Here is a 14325-nt window from a genome sequence, read left to right as displayed (position 1 = left end):
GTAGGAAAAAAGGTTTTCTTTTTCCAAAAAAAAATAAAAATAAAAAAATAAAGCAAAATTAAACTGGCCATGATTGATTTTTAAAACCAATTAAGAGGTAAAACATCCAATATTTTTTGCCCCTTAAACCTTAAAATTGGTTGTTTCAACCTTGGCAACAACTGCATTGAGTCTTTCCCATCGCTGGAAGTGAAATAAGGAGCACCTTCCAAGCAAAAAACTTCTTACAGTGTACGACAAAAAAGAACTTACTGGAAAATGAGACGTCAGCACTCAAAAAAATGTCGCCTTAAGCAGTTTTATTGAAGCAAGACACAACAGATCAGTTTCGACTCTTGGTCTTCTTCAGCATAGACCATGAGGAGAAATGCATCTGTTGTGTCTTGCCTCAATAAAACAGCTTAAAAGGACATTTTTTTGAGTGCTGACATCTCGTTCTGAAGTCTTTCCAATTGCTGTACAGGAAATTTGGCCCACTATTCTCTATAGATATTTCTTAATTCAGCCACACTGGGGGGTTTTAAAACCTTTATTTTTTAAGCCATTCAGAGGTGGACTTGCTGGTGTGTTTCAGATCATTGTCCTGCTGCATAACCCAAGTGTGCTTGAGCTTGACGTGATGAACTGGTGGTCGGACATTCTCCTTCAGGATTTTCTGGTACAGAGGAGAATTCATGATTCAATCAGAGCGAGTCATCCAGGTCCTGAAGCAGCAAAGCAGCCCCAGAGGGTGACTGAAAATGAACACTTCTTCTGTTGAAAGAATTACAGCTTGTGTACTATATTGAAGAGCATCACACCCAACTGTCATTGAGATGTTTTAATCCCCAAAAAAGGTATCCTCATGGAGCTGAGAGAGAGAAAGTTCGAGGTATTTCTTGTTTGAGGACCAAGAAAGAGAGATCAAAGTTTTCTAGGAGGAAACAGTCCATAAAAAAATACAGCCATTCAGGTCGTCTGTGAAACAGCTTATTAAGACATGTATACTAATAAATGTAGTAAAGTGGTGACCTCTAGGGGCAGTATCAAGTATGCAAGAGACAAAAAGAAGTTGTCAACATACTGTATGGGCAGTCATGTGATCAGAAACATCAGGACTTATCTCTTGGAAAGTTTTCATGGCAGTGATAATTTTGGCAGCTATTTGGAATTTAGTCTTTAGATTAAAATTCCTTTTTGTTGTAGTCATTTTCACCCTAAAAATGTTAGTTTTATTTTATTTCAATTTTTTTGAACTGCATTAAGTCTCTCTGAGCTAATTTCATATGTCATACTATAAAACAAATAAAAATGTGAAATACTTCTTTAAATGCACTATCAATTCTTAAAATAACGTGCAGTGCATAACTGAAGCGTATGGGGAACACTGCGGTCACATGTTTGAATGGCAGAAAAGAGTTGTAAAGGCAGAGAGGATGTCCAAGATGATGGACGTTCTGGGTGCCCATGCAAATCAGAAAAATTCTGAAAGCATTCAACAAATTGAGCTAATCGTTAGAAATGATCAACAACTCAAAAGCAAGATAAAAAAGTGAAAGTGTTTGCACACAGTTGTCCCAAAACTCCAAATCAAAAGAAAAAATGCGAGCTCATTTCTGGAGACATTTTGGAACAAACAGAAAGAAAACCAAAGTTTTTAGAAAGGTGCTCAACTTCTAAGCAAATCATTTTCCGACGCCTTATCAAAAAAAAGTGGACTTCAATTAGTAGCTAGCAGTGAGCTAAAGACTTCACTTATTAGAAACTTAACAGCAGTTGTGCTTGAAAGTCCGACCTTTAATATATGACACCCAGTGTGACTGTGAACCACGTGGGTTTATCCTTAACTGCAGTCTTATTATTCAATAGCCATACCTCGTCTGTGTCTTGGCCAAAGTCAGGAAATGATAGACCAACAGTGGTACCATTACAGTCAGAATTGTTAACCCCTAAATTCCACCAAATATGTTCTGTCCTCTGCTCCTGCATGGCAGTGGAGCCAATAATTTTCAGTTTTAGTCAATGAGAGTGCTTCCACCGGCTCCGTCACTCTGGAGCCCTCCACAGATGATACACAGGCTTCTATTTTTGCTGGATAACAGACCACTGCACATCACTTTACCATGGAGAAGACTGAGCAAGGAGAAGACTGAGCAAGGCAGGAAACTTTGCTGAAAAGTTATCAGAAAATAACAGAATTCAATACTCCTCATTGACGCCTGACAAATGCCAGATTATAGATCACTTCCTTACACCAACAATATGTCATAATGGGGTGTAACCAAGCCTCAAGGCAACAGGTTAGTTGGACAAAAATCTTAGCCATGCTTTTTAAACAAATTATGGTGAACTGATGGTTACTTACCCATGGTAGAAGCAAAACATCCAAATGGAAGGACACAAAAAAAGAGACAAATCGAAGCAAATCTTTCACCCATTCTTTCTCTCTTCCCACTCTGGTGATCAACTGATTATGGGCATTCACTCTCTTAAGTACTCAACTAATCAGATTCTGCTACAGCCTTGTTTGACCAATCATTGTACACACATCATATTTTAAATCTGTCATCCTTTCTCTTGTAGTCAGGCTGTCATTTCTGTGTGGACACTGCAACCCCCCTCCACCCCAGCCACCTCCATTCAGTTCATCAGCATCTAGTCCAGATCCTCACAGGTCTTCTGCTTATCTCATCCTGCATACCTAATTCTCCTCCTCTTAAGCACCTCATTGGTTTCCTGGTCCAGCTTCTCAAAAGTCTACACCACAGTCATCATGAATCAGAGACGACCCAGTGGAAATCCCAGGTAGGAGAAACTTCAGCAGCATAGAACCACTGCAGGGACAAGACTGATAACCAGAGTCATGCAAGTAATCATAAATAACAGAATCACTGAGGACTTTTTTCATTTTTGTTTAATAACTGTAACAACAAAGTCAATGCAACCAAAAGTAAAATAATGAGAATAGTACTGTGTCTGGACACAGGCTGTCCATTAAAAGTGCCTTCTGGTGCAAGAAAAAGGAGACTAAAATGATGTCAAAGTAAAAAATATGAGATCTAAATACTGACATGGCAATGTAATGCTGTGTGATACAAAAAGAAACAACTCATTGTCAATAACAAAGGTTATGAGTCAGCTATAAAAGATGAGACTTGATTATGAACTACATAATGAGTGAATTAATGCCGAGTAACATAAGACATGTGCTGTTATGGTCAAGCTGTGTTAATGATACAGATTCCTTTTATTGTCTTCATCAGCTTGTGTTCACCATACAAACAGGAATGTTCGAACAAGACAGATTCAAATGGTGCACACTCACAAACGATCTCATATGAAAATTCTGTGTACCATTGGACATATTCGACTATTTACATCCCTCATTGCCTGTGCAAGCAAAGGTACTCAAAACTACTCCTTCCATAAGATTTTTTTTCTTTTACAAAAATAGTTCTTTTCTATAATGGATCTGAGATTACCTTCAAATATCAGAAAATCAATCTAAATGCAAATGCATATAAACCTCAAGATGAAAAGTGTGACATCTTGACTCGACTGTGGAGTGGATTTTGGCACTTCTTCATACAAACAAGTTCACGACAAAGAGCATCTTCTTGGCATCAGCAGCGGCCGTCGAGCGGGTCCAGAGAGAAGACGGTGCCCTCCAAAGTTAGTCCCATTTTGAACCCCTCCTAAAGGAGAAAACAGAGAGGAGCGTTGATGTTCAGCCACACTGACATGGACTCTGTGAGATTAAATCAGTCTGTAAAGCGTTAAGATGAGAGCTTTTGAAATGCTTAACAAAGGAGACATCACAGTACGGCTGTTCTGTCATGCTTGGTCATGCGGTATGTGGAAGATCATACACTCAACAGACACAACAAGGCATGCATTTTGATGAAGAAAGCACACATAAAACTAAAGATAAAATCACACACAGCTCCATTTCCCAGACTGTGAATATACACTAGAAATAAAGCTTGGTTGCTCTTGTTTCACTTTTAAGAAGCTACAAAAATCTACAGATAATGTGACTTGGTTTCTAAAAGTTCTCTCCTAACCAGTTTGAAAACTCATCCCTTTTAATGAAGATGTGTGTTAGCTCAGGTTTTTCCTCTTTGATATGTATATTAGAGTGACAGAGTAAAATAATAGATATTAGTATACAACACCACTTATTTTACACACAATAGAGCATAAAAAACATAATAGATGTTTAAACTGAGACATTTTACAAGTTCATGAAAAATATTACTTCATATTGAATTTGATGGCAGCAATACAAATTAAAAAAAGTAGGGACGGTGACAAAAAGGCTAAAAAAATTAAGTGGGTCCACTGAAAAACAGCTTGAGGAACATTTTAAAACTAACAAAGTTAAATGGCAACAGGTCAGTAAGATGACTGGGTATAAAGGGAGCATTTTGGAGGGGCAGAGGTTCACCAATCTGTCAAAAACCGCTTCCCAAAATTGTGGAAAAATTTCAGGAAATGTTGCTCAATGTAAAATTGTGAAGACTTTGAATATCCCACCATCTATAGTTCATCATATAAAAAGATTCATAGAATCTGATGAAATCTCTGTATGCAAGGGACAAAGGCCAAAGGTCAATACTGGATGCTTGTGATTCTTGAGCCCTTAGGCTACACTGCATTAAAAATCTATGGGCTCACAGCAACCCTACGACCAGCTCTGATGGTACTGTAGACCATTTTTCCTTGGACCCCACCCCCCAACATGTGCCTAAGAAAAGCGGAGCCCCCCCCCAGGACCCAAGAGAGAAAGAAAAAGTGTCACACTGCCATCAAAAATCAACATAGATTTTAACTGTTTCACTGATAAAACCCTCAAAAAAGGCCTATGCATGTTTTTTTTCTCAACAGATCTTTGTATAAACTATCGTATTTTCCGGACTATAAGTCGCACTTTTTTTCATAGTTTGGCTGGTCCTGCGACTTATAGTCAGGTACGACTTATATATCAAATTATATATAATTTAACATGGTTTTTAACATTAATCCATACTGACTGACATGCACAAGGAGTAAACATTACCATCTACAGCCACGAGAGGGCGCTCTAGGCTTGTGACAACTATATGCTAGATGCTCCTGTACCACTGAAAAAATGAACGAAAACGGCAATCGAGCAGCAGAAAGAAAGTTTAGAGTGAGTGAGAAACTTGTGAGGGACTGGCAAAAAGCAGAGGTTACTCTTACTGCAATGAAGAAAACAAAGAAAGCTAATCGCGGGCTGAAAGCAAGATGGCCAGAGCTGGAGGAACGAGTCCACAGATGGGTGCTTGAACAACGTGCTGCCGGGAGAGGCTTGTCAACGGTGCAGTTACGTCTCCACGCCCTGGTAGTTGCCAAGGAGATTAATATAAATGACTTTGCAGGTGGGCCTTCTTGGTGTTACCACTTCACGCAACGCAACTGCCTCTCTATCAGAGCATGGACAACGGTGAGTCATGACGCATTTTTTGACTGATATGACTCATACTCCGGAGTGACTGGAAAATATGGTACTTAATAGCTGCTTTATCATGGTTTTAGTCAATATTTAAAAATCTAATTTTGGCAGCCTCAGAACAGACAACCCCAAAAGATCTTTGGCGCCACCCCTGGGGGCGTCCTGGACCTCAGATTGGGAACCAATGCCATTGACCATGCTTACCCGCCACACCCACCCTTTTCGTCACCCTAAAGGTGTGGACTTTCTTATTTTTTAAGTAGATTTTTTTTCTTAGACCCTGAATATATGCAAGGACATCCACCTGGGTTGTGTCAATCCTTCTTCCTGCCGACTGTGCCCTCAGGCAGGCTTACTCGCCACTCTACAGCTATACAGGGGTCTAGTTTGGGCCCAAACATGCTTCAAATTCTGCAGTGTACTGTACATAAAAAGACACAATATTCACTGGTAAAATTACCTTTGGTAATTTAAAAAAATGCAATATATATTGCAGAAAGAAAAATAAGGTAATGTAACTGTTTTTTTTTCAGTGTTACCCAGCGGTAATAGGTAGTTCCATGGCAGTTAAGAATGACAGACACATTACTAACAGTATGCAGATGAAAACTGACAAATGAAAAAATGCAGAGTAAGAAACTGCAAGTAATAAATGGTTTGCCTTGAATCCCTGTATAACATAGTCTGTTGTATGAAGGCTTCAGCACAGCACACTCTGTTGTATGTTTAGAGTAAAATGAACATTAAAGAGATCACAGAGAAAGCACTTCCAGTGTACGTCACATTGGATTAGTCAGTTCATGCATCATCCACCAAAACGTGCAAAACAAAAACACAGAGAGTAAGCAAGAGCAAAGAGTACGAACCATCTCTGACGCTACAGACAGGAGGGAGAAAAGAGGATTTCAGATGTTAGTCAGGAAAAAACAGACACAGAAGGAAAAGTTCTAGCAAAAACGGTTTGTGAAACATCTCCTCCTTGTGGAAACACTCTGCAATTACAGTGCAAAAAGAAGATCTAGAAGCCATTACTATGTAGTCTGCCCTGCAGTTCAATGTGCACAAAGACATGCTGGAAAAAACAGAGATTACATTAGACATAAACTTTGTTTGGAATGACCATTAAATACCATCAATCAAACCAAAATCAATCAATCAATAAACAGTCAGTCAATCTTTATTGACTGATTGTGGCTTATTTGTATATGATTGACTTCAGTCAATTTACTGCTCAAAAGACTACAGTAATAAGGGACAAACACCAAAAATGCCATGTTTTTTACCAAGCTGAGCAGCTTTTCTACCTCATTTTTTTCAAAGAAATGCTTTAAAAGAAAAGAAACTATTTAGCTAATAAAACCTCAGGGAGTATTGTTAGATTGAAATGACAGCTTAATTGGAGATGACAAGGCAAGATGAAGCACGTTCCCTTTGCTCTGACTCTGATATAGAGTGGGTGCAACTGAGGCAACCTTAATTATAAAGTCTCTGTGGCTAACTAAAACCAGCTTTAAAGGCAAATGTAAATAGCAAGCATTTTCATTTAACAGCGGCTGATTAAACAACTTCTTTTTCAAGTTCAGCCTGCATCATTTAGTTTTACATTAAGAAAACTTAAGAGCTGACTTTGAGGTGCTCACTGTAACTCTCTTTACTTCACAAAGAGATCCAGAAATCTGGCCTAAATGCTGAAAAGTCAGGAAGATCACCCACTGCAGTTTTCTTCCCTCTAGATTTGAATATGTGTTCACGATCCAGTCGCATTTATGTCTTTCCTTTGTCTCAAATGTCTTACAAGTAAACACTTGTTTGCTGACCTGCAATATGGACTCTTTCTCAGAGCTTTTGTTTGTGTTGTCTTATGTCCATCTCTACCACTTCTATCTCGCGTCAGCTACTCCCAGCAAGAAACTGAAAGAGAGATGCAAGAACAAGACTCAAGGATAGAGGAGGATGATTAAACGAATTAGTGGTGGTTTGGCATTTTGGCAGGTGCTGCACCTTCAAACCAATTATGTTGCATCTTTGGCCTAAAGACTTCTGTGGAGGAGACACTGGTGCACAGGTTCTGTTAGCCAACATCTGGCGGTCTTTGGCTGGTTTCACAGGCGAATGTCTGACAGATAAAAATACTAACGGCCAAAATATCTGGCTGAAAAATATGCCAACTACCAAATAGGTAAATAGTAAATAGTTATGTATTACATATATCTTTACCTGGTAGATATATTTCAAGAATCCTTAAATATAATCTCTAACTAACTGTACTATGACCTGCGTCTGGTTTGGGGCTGGGCTTGTTTGTCTGGCTAATCCTGGCTAATCAGCAGCAGCATCGGGGAAAGGCGATCGACGAGAGGTCTGTCCTGTCATATCTACAGTGGATACTTTTGTCTTTCTTCAGGACTACTCCAAAGAAACCACAACGGTTGGATTCACTGTTTTAGCTGAGGTTACAGTTGAGATCATCAGTTCATTAGTACTTATATTGGACAATTGATGTTAAGACTCGGTTTTCATTTGTTATGTGGAGTTTAACATGGTGTGTAGTTAACAAAGCACTGGTTAGGACACACTACAAGATGTTTTGCCAGATTTTACCCATGATTCCCACTTGGCTAAAGTCTACACCAGTCTTCACTGGTTGGGGACAGTTGGCAATCATGTAGTCTGTGATCCCTCATCAGGTTCAGTTGGAAAGTGTGCGATCACCAGTCTTCATACAGAAATCTGTCTGTTAGTGTGTACTCCTAGTCTTTCCAAAATCTGTAAAGATGGTGAAAGTTGTGAAGTGTATCCTCAGCTTTAGTTATTTTTTTAATTAATTTGTGTTGTTTACAATGGAGGATGACAGTTAGCTGATATGAACTCCTAGGTTATAGTAGCAGCTATTTTGCTAGCTTAAAGCTTACAGTGCTACTGTTGTGCAACTGGCTGCATGTGTGTAAGGACACACTCAAAATTTTCTTTGTGTTTGTTTAGACAACTTCCAGAAAAATAAAGGACTGTCTTTATGCATTCATGTTCAAGGTCATGAGTAATTCATTTATTTAATTATGAAACAATTAAACTGCTGCCACACACATTGGTCACATGGCTATCTACAGCAAATGTGGACCGCCGGCCATTTTTGCCAGAGACAAAAGAAGTCTAGCTGAAACTCTGCACTGGCCTCCTCTGAGCTCCCTTTGACACCTCCTCTCTCCTCCAGGTGCATCTAAAGAGTAGGAAGTTCCTCCATCATGTTGAGGACAGAATGATTTCTGGGTCGTTCAAGTAGAGGGGACGCAAGGACATGAAGATTGATGTATGAGAGGTACCAAAAGTGTGAGATCCACTAAACCACACTATCAGCAGCATCCTGTCTCCTGGTAAGAAAAACATTATAGAAGAGCTGACTCCGAGATAAAAAAAAAGACCAACATCTTATTTAGACTCACAGACAGCCAATTATGTGTTATTTCTGATAAACTAGGCAGCATGGACTGATAAGCAACAATCATTAAATTCTTCTAAAAAGTCAATATAAAAAACTAATCTCTTCATTTATTGCTCCAACAGACCACAAATACAGCTGCTTACAAATATTCTGCTGTGAAATTGAGCCATTCTGCCAAACACGGAGAGCATCTTTGCTTGTTTTCCCTCCACTGAAATGAATTTTGTGAAAACAGAAAACTTGAATTGTGGCATTTCTAAATGAATGCACAGCTGGCTTCATGTCAGTAATAAATCTTAATAAAGAAGGGAGATTAAATCAGTACAGAGTTAGCGGAGGAATTCATCAAAATCTTATCAATGTGGAAAAAAACACAACAGGAAGATCAAATTGGGTAATTCCTCACATCTGCTGTTTTTCTGCTCTATCCTCAACATTAACTTGAGGAAAAAACTGAATTTCTAGACCACTATTATTTACACTTTTTTTCATGAGTATCTGACATGATGCTCTTTACTAAAATCTAAATTGATATGCAGATGATACTGCTGTTTATTACTCTGCTCCAGCACAGTGTCAGGCTTACTGTCTCTTACAAGAGGCCTTTAATACTGAACAGGACAGTTCTTGTGAGAACTGTGAAAACAAAACAAAAGTCACACTTCCAGAAAAAAAGCCACTGATCCTGCCTTCTGTTATCCGGCTCAGGATTATGTGATTAAGTCTTTATCTTCTTATACTGTAAATACCTTAGATACTTAATTGATGATTTGCTGTCTTTTAAGCGTCATATTCAGCAACTAAATAGGAAGTTAAAGTTCTGGCTGGGTTTTTATTTGTTTTTGGTTGTTTGATATCCGAGGATTGGCTTTGTCATGGCTTTGATTTTCATTTCAGATTGCATGTTATCGAGTCAGGTCTCTCAGACTGTGTGCACAAGTCCTGCATCTGATAAGCAGGTCTTACATGCAGAGAATCTTGTTAATAGAAAGCTCCCCTGTGTTTTAAGAAAGCCATAATAACAATTTGGCAAAAACAGACATGGGCATAGTATCTTATCACAAACAAAAAGTAAGGACATTTGTTTTTGGTAGATTATTTCTTTGTTGTTCAATGATTCTTGCCAAAAAAATCTTACATATTGTAGGAAGACTTTTTTGTAAGGAACATGCATTTGTGGGATGAGTAGCAGAGCTGATTATGTGGGTTGCACCCATGAAAATTTTTCCAAATCTTCTCTGCTAACGCCAAACAGCTTATTCTGCCATTGACTCTTGTTTGGTGGATTTGATGAATGAAGTCTGAAGAAACAAGACATATTGGCAAGTTAAAAATTCATCCATTTAACAAACAGGAGCCTCAGTAGCTTGGGGAAAACCATACACAACCACAACAGCCTGGCACCTCCTCCTCTTGCTGGTCACCAGCCTGGTCACATATGTTGTGGGATGGCATCCCATTCTTCAACCAGCATCTGTCGCAAGGCAGCCATTGTGGTTGTGTTTGTCACTCTGGCATGATCAGCACAACCAAGCTGACCCCACAAGTGCTCATTGGGGTTGAGGTCAGGACTGCTGGCAGGGCATTCCATCCGCTCCACTTCCAAATTCTGGAGGTAGTCTCTGATAAACCCCACAATGTGGGGGCGAGCATTATCATCTTGGAGGACAGAGTTCAGACTGCAGAGATATAGGCTTGCCACTGGTTGCAAAATTTCCTCTTGATATCTCTCTAAATTGAGATTGCCTCCAATGATGACAAGCCATTTTTCCAGTGAAGGAGTTGCCGCCCCACACCATCACACTGCCTCCACCAAAAGATGTTACTCTATCGGTGCAGCAATCAGCATAGCGTTCTCTGCGTCTTCTACATTTTCACAGTACAGTTCAACTACTGCAGACTCTAGACTCTTCGCTGAACATAACGTTCCTCCAAATGTTCAGGTTTCAGTAGACGTGTTGATGGACCAGTGCAAACAGGCCTGACGGTAAAGGCTGGCTGATTGCAGTCTGTTCCAGATTGTCTGGGCAGAGCCATTGGCCATATCATCCTGCAAACCTTGACTGCAAAATCTGTAGAAGACAGCCTACGGTTCCTGAGTGTTTACAGGGTGAGAAAACGGTGTTCTTCAGGTGTCAAATCAAGAGTCAGTAGCAACTGCAAAATAAGCTGTTGGCATTGAAAGACAAGATTTGGCAAATTTTTCATGGGTGCATCCCACATACTCAGCCCTGCTGCTCATCCCACAAATGCATGTTCCTTACAAATTAGGCACCATTTCAAAGGAAAATAAAGAGTCTTACAGTATATAAGATTTATTGGCAAGAAGCATTGTAACAACAAAGAAATAATCTACCAAACACAATTGTCCTTACTTTTGTAAGTCTATATGCCCCACATCAGTTGAATGTGTTTGCATTGTGTTTCTTGATGAACCTGATTAAGGCTGCAAATACCGTTACCTGTTTACAGTGGAGAATTGAGGTTCATAATACATCTCAAGGCCCTAATTCCTCACTGCACTCTGTTCACTGACCTCAACCAATCACTCACTGACAAACTCTGTCACTGTTCTTTATTTAAAAGGCTATATCTAACCTGGTTCCCTCAAAGTTGTGTAATTTTGTTCTTCTAAAAAGTGTCAGAGGCTACAGTCTTTCCTCTGTGACCCATTTGGAAGACTTATGTTGCTATCCATGGCCTAAGTGCATCTTGAAATGGGTAAAAGGAGCTACTGGTACACTGCCTAGCAGCTTGGCATCTGCTGCAGGAGAATTTAGATCTGTTGGAGCTGGCCTCTTTAAATCTTCTTAAAGTTAGACTAAAGGTGTTGGAGGAGGATGTAGCAAGCTGTAGACGCTTTGACTGATGACTTTCAGGTTGTTGGCTCAGGGTTGGTTAATGTGTGTTTGTAGTTGCTCTGTTTATGTCAGTAACTTTAATAAATCTACTCCCAGTCTTGGCCAGGTAACTCTTGTAAATGAGATTCTGAACCTCTGAAGTTTTTCCTGGTTGAATAAATTTTGAATAAAAATGACAATGAAAAAATGTGTTATTCAGTAAAAATTAATAATCTATTAACAGCAGACTTGAGCTGGCTTACAGTCCATTAAAACAAACTAGGACTAAACTTTCTTGTGCCAGTCTCTGAAGCCATGAAGCTTAACAATTCTGCTCAAACAAGAGAAAGCTATAAATCTTCAAAGTGTTGACAGGAGATCCGTGTTTCACAGTTTAATCAGTCCTCCCGGTGTTTTTTTTAAAGCAACAAAACAAAGCGGAGGAGTCAGACACAGACAGATGCTCACCTGCATCTCATCCAGCTTTGACTGAATGTCTGGAGGGAAGTCAGCTGCCCCGCAGGTGAACGGATCAAATGGCTCAGCACCAAACAGGTCTTTCCCTACAAAAACACACAGCAGGTTAAAACCATACTGGCTCGAAGGGAGAAAGAGCTTTGATAGAAAGTGGGTTTGTTTGAAACGCTGCATGCCTTCAGTACAGTAGTATAAGCACAACTGATTAAAAGGTGTAAAATTAGAAAGTGATGAAGTACAACGCCAATTTCATAAATTTTGGGGCACTGTGTAACAGAATGCAATGATTAACAAACCTCATAAACCCATATATTATTCCCAATAGAACATAAACAGCATATCAGATGTTGAAACATTCTGTTTACCATTGTGTAGCATCCTCCCTTTTTTAACAACAGTCTGTAAATATTTGGGAAGTGAGGAGACCAGTTGCTGGAGTTTTGGGAGAGGAAAGTTGTCCCATTCTTGTCTGATGTAGCTTTCAACAGTCCTGGGTCTCTTTTGCTGGATTTTTCATTTGTGATGCTCCAAGTGTTTTCTATTGGTGAAAGGTCTAGACAGGTCAGGCCAATTCAGCACCTGGACTCCCCCCAATTCATAATGCTGTGATGGATGCTGTATGTGGTTTAGTATTGTTTTGCTTAAATTGTAAAGTGTTAGGAATGAAAAGCAACATAGAATTTTTTCTTCTTTTTTTCTTTCTTCTGTGTTTTGTAAATGATTTTTGACTGGGTTACGCTGGGTTGAAACATCACTGGATTATCCAGTAGCCTTGAATGCATCGTGCCAGCTGTGCATGAGAGGATTTTTCACATTTAAATTATGTCACAAGATTCAGGTCGATGCCTACCACTGAGAGGAAGAGAGGATGCCAGCCAGCATGTTAATGAACTTTTCAGCCAACTCACCCTCTTGAACTTTAATGAACTATTTTGGAGTTACAAACCAACCTAACAAAAACTAAACTTAAAAGAAGGTTGGGCTTGCTGATCACCCCAACACCTTCTAAAGTGAACCAGACTGGAGCTTACACAGCTTGTGTCGCCTGTCTTGAAAACCAGTCCTGTCTTTCTTCCGGCTGACTCTTTTCTATAACACCCTGGATGTTAGGGCGAGTAGATTCTCTGTTTATTTACCCAGGCTTAGCCTGTAACACAAGCCCTTCCCTGAAAGAGACATTATCTAGATGAGGGCATGTGTTGCTCTAAAAACTCAATCTACTTTTCAGCATTGATAGTACCTTCTCTGATGTGTAAGATGCCCACACCATAGGCGCTAATTCAACCTCATACCATCAGAGATGCAGGCTGTTCAACTGATGGTCCCTCTCCTTTTTAGTCCACACGATACTGTGTTTGTGATTTCCAAATAGAAATTCAAAATTGATTCTTCTGACCACAGAAAAGTTTTTCATTCTGCCACAGTTCATTCTAATTGAGCTTTAGCCCAAAGAGGACAGTAGTGTTTCTGCATTCTTTTCACTTATGGCTTCTTCTTTGCATGATGCAGCTTTAACTTGCATTTGTGGATGGCTGGGCCATCTTTTATGCATGTATGTGGCTGCTGATTTATGTCTGCCTTGCTGTTGCTGTTTTATAAATCTGTGTAGCTGCTCATCCTTGTCTGCTGTAATTATCAGTCTTTTATTTCCTTTTTATTTTGTCCTATCTTATGCATTATTCCTAAAAAGCCTAACCAGGGACAGGGAGTGCAAATTTGCCATGGCTAGAAGGCTTGTATATATTGCTTGATCCACTGTAAATAAATGCAACAATGCCTACGTACTGTCCCTGACAAATAAATTTGATTCACAGATTCATGTCTGTTTTAATGCAGTGTTGCCTGAAGGCCCCGAGATCTCTTGTACTTTCCTTGGCCTTGTCTCCTGTGCACAGATATTTCTCCAGATTCTATAACTTTTGAAAATATTATGTTCTGTGTATCACTGGATATTCAAAGTCTTTGAAATTTTACAGAGAGGAAGATTTTTCCAAGTTTGTTCTGCTGTGTTTAGATGCAGTTTTTCACAGATTGGTGAACCTCAGCCCATCTTTACTTCTGAGCGACTCTGCTACCATAAAATGCTCCCTAGATAGCCAGTCATGTTACTGACC

At 39.5% G+C, this 14325-nt stretch overlaps 1 protein-coding gene across 7 annotated transcripts in view; it reads right to left on the bottom strand.

Moving 5' to 3' along the window:
- Positions 1–2877: 2877 nt before the first annotated feature.
- Positions 2878–14325, bottom strand: part of gulp1a (GULP PTB domain containing engulfment adaptor 1a) — a 116374-nt gene continuing 104926 nt past the window's right edge. For 5 of the 7 annotated variants that reach the window (XM_041807593.1, XM_041807599.1, XM_041807596.1 and 2 more), the window contains exons 10-11: positions 12203–12297; positions 2885–3674 (exon numbers count right to left, since the gene is read on the bottom strand). In XM_041807593.1, coding sequence (XP_041663527.1) covers positions 3603–3674; positions 12203–12297 — 167 coding nt within the window. In that variant the 3' untranslated portion in view covers positions 2885–3602. Of the gene's footprint in view, positions 3675–6321; positions 6333–12202; positions 12298–14325 lie in introns of all 7 variants that reach the window. The other 2 variants (XM_041807601.1, XM_041807600.1) reach the window with 2 other exon arrangements.

The sequence above is a fragment of the Cheilinus undulatus genome, linkage group 15 (assembly GCF_018320785.1).
Source record: "Cheilinus undulatus linkage group 15, ASM1832078v1, whole genome shotgun sequence".
Lineage (NCBI taxonomy): Eukaryota > Metazoa > Chordata > Actinopteri > Labriformes > Labridae > Cheilinus > Cheilinus undulatus.
The sequence above is the reverse complement of the archived record's forward strand: the minus strand, read 5'-3'. Positions and strand labels throughout refer to the sequence as shown.